A 16,043-nucleotide genomic window follows, 5' to 3' on the forward strand; every position below is an offset into this window, starting at 1 on the left:
GTTGTGTTAGTTATAGTGGGCCCTATATATTAGCATACTCTGCCATACAGATTGGTCAAAATAGCGTATTCATTCACACACAAAACATGTTAAATGTCATAGTATCACTTCAAACCCGAAATGAGCAATGTACAGCCAAGTATTGGTTGGAAATAGCCTACTAGATGAGAAAGTGTGTGCTTTTTATTGGACTGTCAAATTAGGTCCCTTTGTTTTTTTATTGGATGTCTGTGAGGTTGTTGTTGAATTGTCACATAGCCTAATGATGTGAATATACAGTAGCATCAAAGCTCCATATTATGAATCTTTCTCTCTCTCTCTCTTTTTTTTTTTATCCATCTGATTTCCACATCTGGGAACCTGGTTGTTTGTGTTAGAGGTTGGTGCGGTTTTCTTAGCTACAAATAAACTATTGTTTTGATTCATTTTCATTTTTGATTATCATAACAGACTCGAATAAAAATCCCTCTTTTTACTAGCATCATATATAAAACTCAACCAAGCATTATTTATATCCTACTGTAGATGTAGACATATTTAGGCCCTTCTAAATTGGATCTCATTCGATGGCATTAGAGTGTGAAATTATGTTGCACAACCTGTATTGATGTTCATAATGACATTTCACTAGCCTCTATTCTAACATTTTCAGCCATCTTCATTAATGTATGTTCACATCCAAAGTGACAACAACATACAGCATACTTACTGTAGGCTATTTGTTGTCATCCTGGTTAAATTAGCCAGTCAGCTTCAGGTATGTACGTGTTAGCCTGCATTGTTCAACATTTATAGAAGCTGAACGTAGCATCATAGGACACACACTACATTCAGGCATCTTGACAAAATGTGCTTTGTCACAATGGCGAAAGTAGCCTACTGCCAAAACATTTGGCACACACACACACACACACACACACACACACACACACACACACACACACACAGACAGAGACATTCGGTGTCTGTAGAAGCCATAGCTCCAACAGTTCCAATGATTTTCAACAGCTCATTTAAAATGTGTATTCATTTCCGACAATGGCTAATGAAATCCCATGTGGTGCAGTAGACGGTGCACCTTTGGAATATTAGACAAATGCATGAATGATATCCACATGTAGAGAGCAGTGTTTGCAAAGCCTTTGGTGTAGGCATCTTATCGATCTATTGATATCGCAAACCTGTAAAATAGCCTTTCAGGATCAGAGAAAAGGATATCTGAGGATATCTAAGGTCAAGGCTGCAGGACATTTGAGACTTGTAAACAGGCACTATTTCATGTCATGAAGGCATCATCCTATAAACCTGAAATTTGAATTTTACTCATAGGGGGAGCCAAACTTTTGTAGGGAGCCACATATTTATTTTGGTTTCAAACTACATTTGTAGTTACAAAAGGTTTAAACGTAAGTCGTACAAACACACATTTCTCCCCTGGATGCATTGGGTCATGTTGATTCCAATGCACATATTGCATTGGGGGCAACTACACACTAGTAATTAATATTAATAACATGCCATACAGTATGTGTCCATAGCCTCCAACCTATGACTAACACATTATACTATAGCTACTGTACTGTGCGGATGGTCCAAGCTTCAGGGAAGCAACAGGGAAAATCCATAACCAATTGAAATGAAGCAAAACAATTTATTTATGTGTCAAATGTAGTAACTCATACTGTAAGCTTAAGTATCAAAACACGGAAAGAACATGGAGCTTTAAATGGGCCCACTTTGTGGTCCCGAGTGTTGTAAATAATGGTTAGAAAGGGATATTTTTAAATTACAGTTGACATAGTTTGAGACTCTAATGCACTCAGAGCTCATCCCAAGTCATTATGCACATACAGTATGCAAATTGGTTCCTGGCTAGAGACCAAAATGGATGGACATATATATATATATATATATATTACTCGGAAATGATGCCAAGAAAGTCTCAACTCATCCTGTACATTATATGTTAGAGCTTTAAATGTTTTACTGTATAAAAGCTGCTTTGGTTTTTTTCGATGTTTTTCAAGCAATAGCAGACATCAGGTGGGTACACAGTAAAATCCTAATTAATGTATTCATTCATTTAAAATGGTGTTAGTTTATCCATTAGTAACTATGAGAGTGCACAAATGACTTGTATATGTCAGGGCATAGATTTAGATGATCTATGGAGCACAGCACAAAAAAATGCGTCAATGTGTGTCCACGCCAATTTTGCTCGTTAAACGACATGATGGATGGCTGCGCGCTCCGTGTGTCAGGAGCCTCGAAGATGGTGACATGTTAATGTGTGGAGCGTTCCGCTGTCAAAATGGTAAGGAAACACCTGCGCTGTCACTGAGCCAGAAGATAAGACCGCCTTGGAGCTGGTCTAAGCGCAAGATGCAAACTCGTAAGATAGCAATGCGACCTGATTACGCCAGATCACACCTAATTCTAAGACCAACGCGGTGGTCGCATAGGCATATAGGATCATTTGTTATCTAGACAATGGGGACGCCAGCCGTAAAAATGACGTCTCCGTCAGTCTGAAGATAGCAATGACAATTATGCTGCCCGTTAGCTGCCGCTTTGCGCTGGGCGGAAGAGAGGGCCCTCAAGAGTTAAATTAACACTAAGGACTTTACTCTGTAATTATATACAGAATACATTTAAGTCAAGTTGCTTGAGTGCATTTTGTTTCCACAATAAAGTATGCATTAGGTCGTCACCTTTTCTCAAGCATTTTCACATACTGAAATGCTGCTTTTGCATATGTTAATGCTCTCTCTCTCTGGTAACACCAGCAACCCTCTTGAAACACAGTGACAGCTTCAGTGTGGGAGTTTGGACTCTGCAGGCAGATTTGTGCCACGCGAGGATTCTCTATCTACCTTCTATGCAAGGCAAAGTGCAAGGCCTTAGACATCTCTGTCTTGTGTTTCTTAATACAGTATGGTACTGTACATGGTACAGTATATGGTACCTTATTTGTGAATGCCCTGATTTGTGAAAGGTATACCTTTAAGACCGGCATGGCAGTGGCAGTGAAGAAGATAAAGACTATCTATGATATTAGAATATTTTATACAGTTTGTCTCTGATTAAATTGTCCCACAGTGATATTCCAAATGCAGATTATGTTTCAAGGTTATGTTGAAAAGCTCATTGAGATTTACCATTCACCCAAAACGTAAAAAAAAAAAGTTGTGAGCGTGTGTGTGTGTGTGTGTATAGGGGAATTAAGGCAAAACCGTTTTTGGGATGTTTTCCCTGATTAGAATGACATGCCCAAAACAGGGACGCCAGGTTGAAAGTGGTTTGATGGAGGAGATATGTAATGAACAGTAAAAGTGTGGTCATGAGCAGGACTAATGGCAAATTTGTACTTTGCCCTACAATTTGTTCACTTTTCAGCAAGCGTCACAGTCATATAAAGACTGTAGAAAGTTTGTTGTAGAAAGTCCAAGAGACGAAATGTGTGGCTGGAACTTCACTTTGTCAGGGAAGTCTGATGTGTTTTGTGTTTGTGTTTTGTGTTGACTTGTATGCTTGAAGGATAGTCCACCAGGAGCAAACACACCCATCCAACCGAGTCAAAACTTACACTCCTTTCTGCCTTCTATTCTGATTTGAGAAACAACATGAACAATGAAGTAGCTGCCTGTATCAGAGTTTATGTCAAGGAACCTCCTGAAATTCTATTCCAGTTTGTGATATACAGTATATTAGGGATGTCCGATATTATCGGCCTCCCGATATTATCGGCCGATATTAGCATAAAAATTGATATCGGGAAAATATCGGTATCGGTTTTTGAAAAAAACATTTTTTTATTTTTTTTTTGCTTTATAAATAAGTTACAGGAGTTCTTACTGTATATGGTGTGTGTGATATGAAATTTGAGCTTACCCTAATCACAATAATCCCCGCATATATCGGTATCGGTAATTAAGAGTTGGACAATATCGGTATATCGGTTATCGGTAAAAAAGCCAATATCGGACAACCCTACAGTATATCTATCTATCTGTCTGTCTGTCTGTCTGTCTGTCTGTCTGTCTGTCTGTCAAGGTCTTGGGCTTCTTTTCCCAATTAAATTCATTCATAAAGAAGGCTGCTTGTGACAACTTACAGATGTCTCTGGTGTGTACTCTACCTTTATTTAAGTATGGTGCCCTTCACTGGCTTTCTGCAGGCACTAAGGAGGTGAATGCCACAGGGAAGTCATTTACAGTGAAGAGCAGCCTCCAGTTCCTGGTGGACAGGCGGGATGACGGGGTGGCTTACACCTGCAGCGTGGAGCATGTGTCTCTGGCCAGCCCATACATGACAACGGAAGTCCTAGAAGTCCACTGTGAGTACCAGTCCTACATATTGTCGCTGTTGGGTGGAGACCTCGTATGTCCAAAACCGTTCCTTGTTTTATTATTATTTTAAAAAGATTTTGTGATGTGGCGCATTGTGAGATCTGCTACTTTCACTACTTTTGTGCGACACTCTTGTATGATGAAGCAGGCCGGGCATTCATTTATGAAAAAAATATAAAACGGTGACATATGGAGATATGAGGGTTCTGCCTGACAGTGACGATTTAACATTAGAAAGCATGCAGCTTTAGTGATGAGACTAGAATGAAAGTCAATTGTGAGATTTGAGATTGTTTATGGCTTCAGAATGTGCATGGCATTAGGTGAGGACTATTCTTTAGGTCAAAAGGGAAACACAATAGGGAGAACGGCTCTAGTGATTTGATGTTGATTTTGATTTGATTTTAATTAGAAGAAAAAAAGTGTAATTCCCAGAGGATACCACTACTGAGTTACTGGAAACTCTTATTTCTTAAGTGGTCCCTGATGGAAATATAAGATCTAACAAAAACAGACGTAATATATATATCCTATTATACAATAGAGAGTGGCGCGCATGCGTGCCGGACTGTGTGTCTGTGTGGTTCATACGGGTCCTCATGCTCTAGAGAGAGAGAGAGAAGGAGGGAGAGACAGAGGGAGACTAGAGACAGAGGGAGGGAGCCCCGCGCAGCATTTGCATGTTGCAGTTTGCTTTTGCTTTCGGTTAGCGTGTCGAAACAAACACCGCTGTTGCTTTCGCTTTCGGTTTGCGTGTCAAACGTCTACGTTGTACTGTCTCCGTGTCCGATGTGCGGGCCAGGCTACTAGAGCCCCGCGCCACGGCGAGACGGGAGGGGCGCGCAGCGCCCCGAACCTCTAGTAGTATTACATTATGTGAACAAATTAGAAGAAAGACCTAGTTAAACTTTTTTTTCGTATTTATCTTGGGTTAAGAGAGTGTATAAAAATGAGAACTAGCCTACTTTACAACAAATACCTACTGTTGATCAGTGTTTAAGTCAAAGACTTAAACATATGCAACTGTTATAATAATGACTTCATTAATAATGACATCATCAGTTTTGGGTGTGTCCTTTGCAGATGCGCCCCACCTGGAGATCACACATTCAATGATTATACCACAGGAAGGTCAATACTTCAAATTGGAGTGTGTGTCCCTAGGCAACCCAATGTAAGCTGCAATTATTAATGTATTAATTTATTTATTTCAGTGTTCATTTTGATGTCAATTATAAACACCAACATCAAAATACAGATAAACTTGATATTGACATGATATTGAATTGCTTTTTAAAATAGACTGTATTTTCCACAGGTCTGTATTCTAGTACTATATACATATTTTTTTCATCCCTAGACCTGAGCCTGTGCTGTGGTCTAAAGACGGTGGAGAGCTGCCAGACATCGAGCGTATGATTGTGGAGGGCAGGGAACTAACCATCACTATGCTAAACAAAACAGACAATGGCACATACCGCTGTGAGGCCAGTAACCATCTTGGGACCAGCAGTGCGGAATATATATTATTTGTATATGGTGAGTACCCCAGTCGGAACAAGCTTTGCGTTAGCTTCTCCCTCTGTTCCATATTCAGAAGCCAAAAAGAGTTTGTCTGCCGTCTGTGCTACACTGTGTTCTATTTTAAGGTGCGCAGCGCTCTAACTCACAGGTGGACAAAATGTATCATTGAGCATGTGCTGTACCACAATTGCGACTCGTACAGTATTATAAGAGCAGAGTAATAACCGCCATATGTACTATATATTAGTTTTTTATCACCCAGTCATCACTGGTCGCTCGAAATTATCCAACTATCCAATTATCCTGCCAAAATGGAACCATGCCTGAGGCTGGATAACAATTCTTGAACTTACACAAATCTGTATTTTCAAGAAATCATAATGAATTTGATAATATTAGGATGTGCTGTCTCTATAGTTCAGGTCAAATTATTCTCCATACCCTTCAAGTCACCAAAACATCTGCTTGAGATGTGATTACATGGTCATCTTGTATCTGCTCTTAAGGAATAGCCTAACTGGATTCTGTATTTATTCCCTGGTATACTGCTAGATGCCACACTTAACCCAGAAAAACTAAAGCAAAAATACACGTTTTACGCAAGAATAGGTTTTTGCAAAGGAACTATTTGCACACCCACTTAGCTCAGATGCAGCCAGGTGCATTGTACAGTATCAAATGACCATTAATGAAGAAAGATCTCGCACACTGCTCTTGCTGACGTTTCGGTCCCTCTGGACCCTCATCAAGAGTGTCACAAGACACTCTTGATGAGGGTCCAGAGGGACCGAAACGTCAGTGTTTGAATAAATTTGATGCTGCTGAGCACGAGCAGTGACAGGGATTTTTCTTCATTAATAGGCAAGAATAGGCTAAAACAGGGTTTATAGAGACTCATTTACAGCAGTGGATCTCAAACATTTTCATGGCAAGGACCCCCAAATTGACTGAAGTATTTGGCCACGGACTCCCATTTGAAAAGTTTTGTGACAGGGACCACATAAGAGAAGATTTGTCAAGATTAAAAAAAACAAGGGGCATGTGGCGCAGTCGGTAGCGCTGTCACCTCACAGCTAGAAGGTCCTGGGGGCGCTGGGGGAGTGTCTTCTCCTCTGCGTCATCAGCGCCCATACCCTAGGTGGGGTTGGTGAAAGGGTGGAGTTTGCATGTTCTCACCGTGTCTCCTAGGGTAGTTAATACCCTCACAAAAACATGTAGTAATCCTGGTCGCTATACGGCCTCCCCCATGACAGCCGGGGCGCCTGATGGAGGGGAAAGGAACTGGTTGGAATAACGTGTTCCTTCCTCTCGCTAGGTCCTACCGGGGAAACTCCGCCCTGTCAGGTGATAAGAAGGTCAGTTGGCTCTCATGCATTGAAGGAGGCATGAGCGGCTCCCTAGGCTGGTGGGGGGAGTGTAGCGCCCAGGATCAGGATCAAATTGGCATCGGTTGAAAAAGTTTTTTTTTTTTTTAACAGATTGGGAGCTTGTAGATCAGCTATTTTCAAATAGCCAAAATAAAACAGGGCTTAAGTGTTTAAAAACTTTGGTTGGGGACTCCCTGGAACCCCCTCAAGGATACCTGGGGGCCCCGGACCACCACTGTGAGAACCTGTGATTTACAGGAATTCAATATTGTGTTCATCTGAGAAAGGCATTTTTTGAGAGGCTACATCAACTAAACATGTAAAGTGGAGATCTGTAAGGGTGCAGACATTTTAAATGGACAATAATCGTGTCCTTGGCAACTACTTGTGATATAAGTAAGGCTTTGATTAGCTGTCCAGATGTAAACAGTGTACGGGCCAAATGCTGGTGAGTGGTTGCTTGCCAACTCCTACAGAACCCACCTCTCCTGGCACTCAGCTCTTCTAAACCCTGCCTTGGCAATGCTGCATGGTAGCCCAGTTTACCTCACTGTACTTTTGGGCTTGGCTTCTGGACTCTTTCTAAGAGGAGTTAAGGATGCAGAGTTTAGCTTCCGAGTTGTGCCTGCAGGAAAGATAAGTTAATCCTGTGACAGTACGTAGAGGAGCTGAGAAACTTAAAAAAGAAAAACAGCATGGTGCAGAAAGCAGATCATTAAGAGCTCTGCACCGCTTGCTTATAACGTTAATCAAATCAAGTTATGTAAAATATAAAAAAAAAAACAAGAGGATAATATTTAAAAATGGACATGCTTCGATTCATTTCTATTCCACCAATTAAACCAGTCCCACATGAGAGTGCAAAGTAAAATCCTCAGAGTTAATTTAACTTAAAGAGAGTGTACAAATGGAACCAAATGGACCATGGGTAACACCGAGGATTTTACTGTGTACTTTTTGATTTGTTTAGACAGGACGTGCCATAGCTCAGAGACTAGGGACTTCATGCTCACAAGCGCTTAGCTCAGTTTATGCACTGCAGCCACTTTCTAGGATCCTTTCAGGCCAGAGGCTTTTTTTTCCTTACTTGAAAAAAAAAGAGAGTGAAGTGAAGGATGACACATTCTTTCCTTCAGCTTTTGTTATCGCAGCCTCTTCTATCATTGGGCTCACAGAAGGGGGGAAAACAGTTATGGCCGGCCAGGATCCATAGCATTCTGTAATATCTGAGCTCTGCGTTAACAACAAAAGTTGCATCACTCAAATTCAAACTAAGGAGTCGAACCTGACCGATGATATGTTTTTTGGGGTCCGATGCCGTTCCAGGTTTTGGAGAGTCCTAGACCACCCCATCGAGCACCGATGTTTTACCGATGTTTTGTCAAAAAATGCATCAATTTGAAATACTTTTCTATTTGAGAACATTTTACTTCAAACAAATAAATACAAATAAACACAAATAACTACAGATTTAAATTAAGTATACACAGCATATTAAACTTAATACATGAACTTGAATTATACAATGAACAAGCAAACAAGAAGTATATGTAAAATACACAAACTGAACTTCATTATTAAGTTCACAAGGATACTGGTGTCGTCAAAAAAGTCAAATAATGGCAGATATATCAGTCAAACCAAGGAGGAGACCTGTCTCTCTCTCTCTCTCTCTCTCTCTCTCTCTCTCTCTCTCTCTCTCTCTCTCTCTCTCTCTCTCTCTCTCTCTCTCTCTCTCTCTGTGTGTGTGTGACAGAACATGTAGACACATGTGTAGGGAGTGTCAACTCTTTATTATCAGATTATCTGTGAATGATAAGCAAAAAAAGACATCCATAACAATATTGTCACCAAACACAAAGAGCCCAGCCGCTCAGGAAGGATGAGAAAATGAGTACAATCGAGTAAAAGGCAAGAGACGCTCATTACCACATAGTGACAGTCATTCTGCAGAGCTGCAGGAAGTGCAGCTCAATAAAAGTGATATTTATCCCATTGAGACCGGGAACACGTCTGTGTAACCACTTTAACAATATATATAATATATATATATATATTCAAAGATTTGCAAAAATGTTCACGATTTTATATATATATATATATATATATATATATATATATATATATTTTTTTTTTTTTTTTTTTTAATAGATATATATCAAAAAGAATAGAATAACGTACACTTAAAGCTTCAAAATAAAAATAACTAATTAAGCACTGTGCGAGAGGTGTTCTCTGAGTGAGGCAGATATGGCGTGAAGAACAGGTCACTCAGGTATATATCGATCAGCATATATATATAGATATAGATATAGATACATATAGATATTTAAAGCAAACATTTTTAACTCAAATCTTTGCTTCTGGGGATTCTACTTCTTCTAAATCCTAACAGTTTTCTGAAAAACGTATGTTGCTATAATATCAGTGGTTCTCAAACATTTTCACTTCAAAGACCCTCAAAAGATGCAAAGATTTGAGTTACAAATGTTCCCTTTGAAAATATATATTCAAATATTTGCAAAAATACTTCAAGAGCTTGTATATCTGCTATTTTTGAATAGCCAAAGAAATCTAAAAATGACAGAGATGCGTTCCCGGACTGAATGGGTTATAGGGGCTCTGAGCAGTCGAAGTCTTTGAGCCCAATTTGCTAATGACACGAGAGCTGAAGCAATAAATGTCATCACGTAGCTGCCATTTATCACCATCTACCATAATATTTCCTAATATGCTATATTAAATGAAGTCAGGAGATACATGATAATTACAGTGTCTTGGATGTAAGAGAGATGGTGACGAATAGTCGTACATGTAAATATAAGTCATCATCTAGGAGCAGTCTGCAGTTGCTCCTCTTTCCCACCGTCTAACATACAGTATATCACATTTTGATCACTGTAGTCTCTCTATATTCCCTATATATTTTCTCTCTTTAGCAAGCACACTTGGTAATGAAATCCAGGCTTTACACTGTTAAGCCAACAAGACAGACAGACAGACAGACAGACAGACAGACAGACAGACAGACCATCCACAGTAACAATCAACAGTTATTTAGAAAATTCAACTACTGTAACTCTATATATATATATGTTTTGAATTGTTCTCCTTTTTTGTAGCACTCTACTTGTTTGTTGTTGTTTTTTACTGCATTGTGTCAAGTGAAGGTCGACAGAATTAACCTACTGTAGAAACCAGTGCTCAGTAATTGATTTGCGGCTGAATTCTTTGCTCAGGTTAAGCCTGTGTTCCCTATGGACAGGTGTTGTTTGTTTGTTTCTGTTTCATTTAGCAGACGCTAGCACCACTTTACCTCCACCTCCTCCCGCTCCCCCTGGCTGCCCTCTGACCTCCATTCTTCCAGTCTGCTACACCACCACCACCACCACATCATGCACACAGTGATATGCCCAACATGTGGCACTCACTTTACACACACTTACACTTAATGGTAAATTCAGATCGCTGTGATTTTTCTCAGCAACGTTCCAATGCTTAAATATATGCCCTGATGTACGGCAGTGTCGCGTGCCAAAAGTAGTCAACAACCTACAAGCTCACAATGCATTGTGGAATGCGACACCTTGTGAGCTTGTAGGTTGGCGACACGTTGTGAGATTGTAGGTTGGCTATTTTATTTGGTCCGAACCAGGCTTTAAAGGACCACAATAAGCTCTTGAGTTTAGTTTTATCCTTTTTACAGAGGGTACAGATATACGTTCATCCATTTAAGTCGCAAGAGTGTACAAATGGAACCAAATGGACCCTAATGGGTCCATTTGGTTCCATTTGTACACTCTCTGCACATAACTGCAATGGAAATACATCATGAGACTTTATTGCGATCTCCTGATGGATTAGGTGCAATGCTGCATGCACATCCGTGTATTGTATTTTAATTTATCAAATAAAATCGATCAGCCAATCGATCAATACTGGCAGGTATGCTTGCCTTCCTCTGTGGCCCTCTCTCTCTCTCTCTCTCTCTCTCTCTCTCTCTCTCTCTCTCTCTCTCTCTCTCTCTCGTATCGCTCTCTGCACTCACAAAACATGACACTAAACACACCACTGATGATTGATGAGGCAACAACTACCCTTTCAGCTAGAAAATAGCATTGTTTTATGTGATGAATTCAGCTCTTTCGCTCTTTTTTCTTTCCTCCATTCTGTTTAGGATTGTGTGTGTGTGTGTGTGTGTGTGTGTGTGTGTGTGTGTGTGTGTGTGTGTGTGTGTGTGTGTGTGTGTGTGTGTGTGTGTGTGTGTGTGTGTGTGTGTGTGTGTGTGTGTGTGTGTGTGTGTGTGTGTGTGTGCGTGCGCGCCTCAGTGTTAATGTGTCCATTAGTTACTCTCAGAGTGAAATTAACTCTCAGGATCTTATTCTGTGTGTGTGTGTGTGTGTGTGTGTGTGTGTGTGAGTGTGTGTGTGTGTGTGTGTGTGTGTGTGTGTGTGTGTGTGTGTGTGTGTGTGTGTGTGTGTGTGTGTGTGTGTGTGTGTGTGTGTGTGTGTGTGTGTGTGTGTGTGTGTGTGTGTGTGTGTGTGTGTGTGTGTGTGTGAGAGTGAGAGATTGTCTTTTACATTAGATAATTAACCCTGAGTAGGATGCTTTCTATTACAAGAGCAAATTATGATAGCTTCACTGTAACACAATGTACTGAGTATACTAAGCCCTTGAACAAATGGAGAAGACAACTGTTATTGCAGATAATCAGACTATGAAGTGTAAATTAAGATTGCGTTGGGGTCTTCAATGTTTTTCAGCCCAAGGACCCCTTATCTGAGAGAGAGATGAAGCACCCCCACTACAAATACTTATTTTTTCTTTAAGAAAAACATATATTTCATAGATCGCTTCATAGACTTGTTTGACAACACTATCATTAGTGTGTTACACATGATCTTTTCTATGAATATGATGGATTCATGCTAATGACATTTAACCACTTAAACCCTCAATACTAAGTATATGTGACATTTTGCTCTGCAGTCTGCACTTGGTCTGTTCTTTTTCCCTGTACACCAAACCACTTTGCCAAAAATAACCGATCTATAAGCTTACCCCCCTAGGGGGGTCCTCAGAGTTAATACACCCTATTTAGGTGATTACACATTCTAGAACCTGCTGAGTTTGCTATATGAATGTTCAAGATAACTGCAGTACACAGTAAAATCCTCCATGTAAATGTAACTCTGAGAGTGAAATAAATGAACTTGTAAGAGTCAATCTTTACACACGCAGAGTCAAATTAATGCTGAGGAATTTACAGTGTATACGAACCCATATGATAACAGTGCTTATGTAACTAAAAGGGCCATGTGTCAATCCCACCTCTGCTAATGGAATTGGTATTGTTAATGGTTTTAAGTGTGTACACACTGTCTTCTACTGGAGCCAGACAATGTCACAGGAGCACTCTGCTTGTAAAACACATTAAAAGCTTTTTTATGACATTCTAAAAGCATTTTTATGACATGCAAATCACCTTTCGCTACAGTATATGAGGCACAAAGATTGAAGAACGCACAAAGGTTACTTGTGATATAATACTTAATTTAGGTAATCAGCACTTTTTGCCAGAGAGCGCAAGTTAATGTGCCTGGGGAGCAATCTGTGCCAGAAGAAACGACATAATATAGACCAATACCAATTAGTCTAAACCAGTGGTTCTCTAGTGTTTTCATGTCAAGGACCCCCAAATTGACATGTATTTCGCCACAGACCCCCATCTGAACTGCATCAGAACTACAAGCTCACAATGCTGTCAATAGGAGATGGCTTAATTCACACTGGGAATGTAAAACTATCAGCAAGACTAGGATTTATTCACACTTGGAATGTAAAACTATCAGTAGGAGTAGGATTCATTCACACTTGGAATGTTAAACTATAAATAGGAGTAGGATTCATTCACACTTGGAATGTTAAACTATCAATAGGAGTAGGATTCATTCACACTGGGAATGTAAAAATGTCAATAGGAGTAGGATTCAGGTATGGTTCTTGTTTCTGATTGTGGCGCATTGATGTGTGTGTGTGTTTCACGTGGTGTGTGGTGCTGCTCTCCCAGCGGCACTTTTCTTACAAACCGCTTTGTTTTGGGTCTCTGCACACCGTCCAAGTAAACACTCAAATGGGCGCATGCTAATTTCTCACGTTTCATCTTATTTCGTTTCCTGTGTTTTCATTCAAACTTTCTGTGTTCACCTTGTTTATCATGATGCTGTATCCCCTCGTCTTCCCTTTACTGCTGTCTCTGTCTGCAACCATGGCAACAGCCAAAGACTTACCGGTGCCCACGACAGGTAAATATCCCTCTTGCCCAGCTCTGAGATCATAATTTCAGGCCGGATTTTACAGCTTGCGATTCTGGATCCGGTCCTGAATCGGGACACGTCTCCACTCAGCATGAACCAAACTCATCACCATGCATGGATGCTCAGCCTGCTGATGTCAACCACCTTTTTATCTCTCTCTAGCCATGTCAGAGAGGCAGAATATATTATATTTTTGAGTAGTTGGTTTATGAGTTGAATGAAACTAGATGGCTCTGCCCTAGGGGGTCATTATTTGATATGGACCTTTTGTCCGGGTGGGCGTTTTAGAAATATTCTATTTCCTTTCATTTGCTTACAGCGGAAATAGAAGGGAAAGTACATGATTTGAAGTAAATATAGCTCTCTGACCACATGATTTATTTATAAACATACATTTATCTATCTAGAGTAGCATTATAGGTACAGTAGTTGCTTTACAGCTGTTTACATTCATTAGCAGCAGTATCTAGTTTGACAAAATGTCCTTTTATCTAAACTGCATTTCCTCAAAATAACCCAAATGTTTTAAATCAAGGAATGTCATCAATGTAGACATTTGGATCTGAATTCATGTTACCTAAGTACCAAATTGGATGATGATTGCAAATGTGTGTTTTCGATGTGTCGTGTGTTCTTTGTATCATTCTTATTCTCAATATAATGTAAACTCGTCAACAAGCACTGTTGATGACATTTTATCTTTTGTCTGAATTTGTTGTGTTTGAGGGCCTATACTGTAACTCTGATAATTTGTCAGAGATTGCATAAACATATACTGTGTTTATGACTTTAGGAAGAACCAATACTAATGGCTAAGAATAAGCTGCTCTGAAGCTAGAGAAATATAGCACGTATCAGTCCTGTGTGCGCATTATGCAACTATTTTGTTGCATAAACATTGCTTATGCTCCTGATTGACTGTCAAATCATAGCCTCTATATCAACCATCATGTCCATGAAAACATCCAACTTTCACTGGGGCTGTGGAAAAAGAAAATACACACTTTTTTGGCTGTCGTTCCAAACTGTTGCTGCTTTTACATATCAGTCACAAATGAAATGACTGTGGTCGTATCTATTCTGCATGAAAGTTAACCAACTGCATGTTCCACTTCTTCTTTTTGTATATTCTACACAATATGGTTTATAAATGGATTTCCACTAATAGAGGAATAAAACAGGTTTGCAGGAACATCCCCACTCTCATCTCCCAGGGTCACTTTGCAAAACTGAATACAAGGCACAGCCATTCATCAACTTGAGATAATGAGAGCACACAAGCCGCACAGTAAAGATGCAGCCACTTACGGTTTATTACAGGACAGACACAAAGGCACAGTCTGGGCTGGGAAACCCTCAGTGCACTCTATACCCTGAGTAACACCTCAGGTTAAATAATTCTCATTTTAAAACCTGCAATGATGCAGAACGTGACACCGAGCAAGGGCAAGACACGGAAAGCGTGTGTTTGTAGCTGTGGGATAGCAGGGTCTAAGGAGAGTTGCCACTATTCATTGATGGAGCTAGGAATGTAAATGTTAATGTAGTCTGCCATGTTGATGTTTTATTGTGCTAGTTTCTCCCTGATGTGGAAATGCAGATCTTTTTCCATGATTTAAAACTTTGAATAGGTTTGGATGTGTCATGTAATCATGCAATTACATTGTAATTACATTTGCACACATTCTGCTATGTCACAAACAGAGAGATCCGTTTTCTGCTATACAGTGCTAAACAGTCAGTGTCAGAAATATTTTAAATATGAAAGCATTCGCTTTCTCTGCATTTTCTATCTACAGTATCTATATTGGAACAATTAACGGGAGCCAAAAGTTTTAATTGCTCTTCTGTAATGGACAATTTCAGGTGCATGATACATTGTCAGGAAATCTATTCATCTAACGTAGGCAGTAATTGCCTGTCAAAGTTTTCTTATCTCTCTTTCTGCACCCCTCCCTCTTTTCTCTCTCTCTCTCTCTCTCTCTCTCTCTCTGTATTTTGCCTCTCTGCAGACCCCAATGCATTGGGACAGCATGGACCAGACCATGCTTTAATTGGAGGCGTGGTTGCAGTTGTAGTCTTCATCACCCTATGTTTGGTTATAGTATTTGGACGATATTTGTCCAGACATAAAGGTAAGCAAGTAACACCTATCTTTCTAAATAAATCATTTGTGATAAATATATTGTCGCTGTCGGGTGGAAACGTAGTCCAAGTCCAAAACTGTTACTTTTCAGGAAATGTAAAAAATAACATGTGTTCCAATGGATACCATATGTCATCACTTAACCACTTACACGCTCACAAACGCATCAGCTATTTTTGCTACTTTTGTGTGACACTGTAGTATGATTAAGTAGTAGGGCATTCATTTACGAAAAATACATAAATATGGAGGTACAACGTACGATTTGTACATTCCATCGTTTTCTCAGGGAGGGTGACACTACTTTGTGTGTGTGTGTGTGTGTGTGTGTGTGTGTGTG

The 16,043-nt window shown here is 39.9% G+C and overlaps 1 protein-coding gene across 1 annotated transcript in view; it reads left to right on the forward strand.

Annotated features, from left to right (window-relative positions):
* cadm2b (cell adhesion molecule 2b) overlaps window positions 1–16,043 on the forward strand; it is a 206,533-nt gene that overhangs the window by 189,269 nt on the left and 1,221 nt on the right. The window contains exons 5-8 of the mRNA XM_084064839.1: window positions 4,178–4,336; window positions 5,433–5,523; window positions 5,710–5,888; window positions 15,570–15,692. Of these exons, the coding sequence (XP_083920965.1) occupies window positions 4,178–4,336; window positions 5,433–5,523; window positions 5,710–5,888; window positions 15,570–15,692 (552 nt within the window). The remainder of the gene's footprint in view (window positions 1–4,177; window positions 4,337–5,432; window positions 5,524–5,709; window positions 5,889–15,569; window positions 15,693–16,043) is intronic.

This window comes from Gymnoscopelus microlampas (genome assembly GCF_963454915.1).
Source record: "Gymnoscopelus microlampas genome assembly, chromosome: 8".
Classification (NCBI taxonomy): domain Eukaryota; kingdom Metazoa; phylum Chordata; class Actinopteri; order Myctophiformes; family Myctophidae; genus Gymnoscopelus; species Gymnoscopelus microlampas.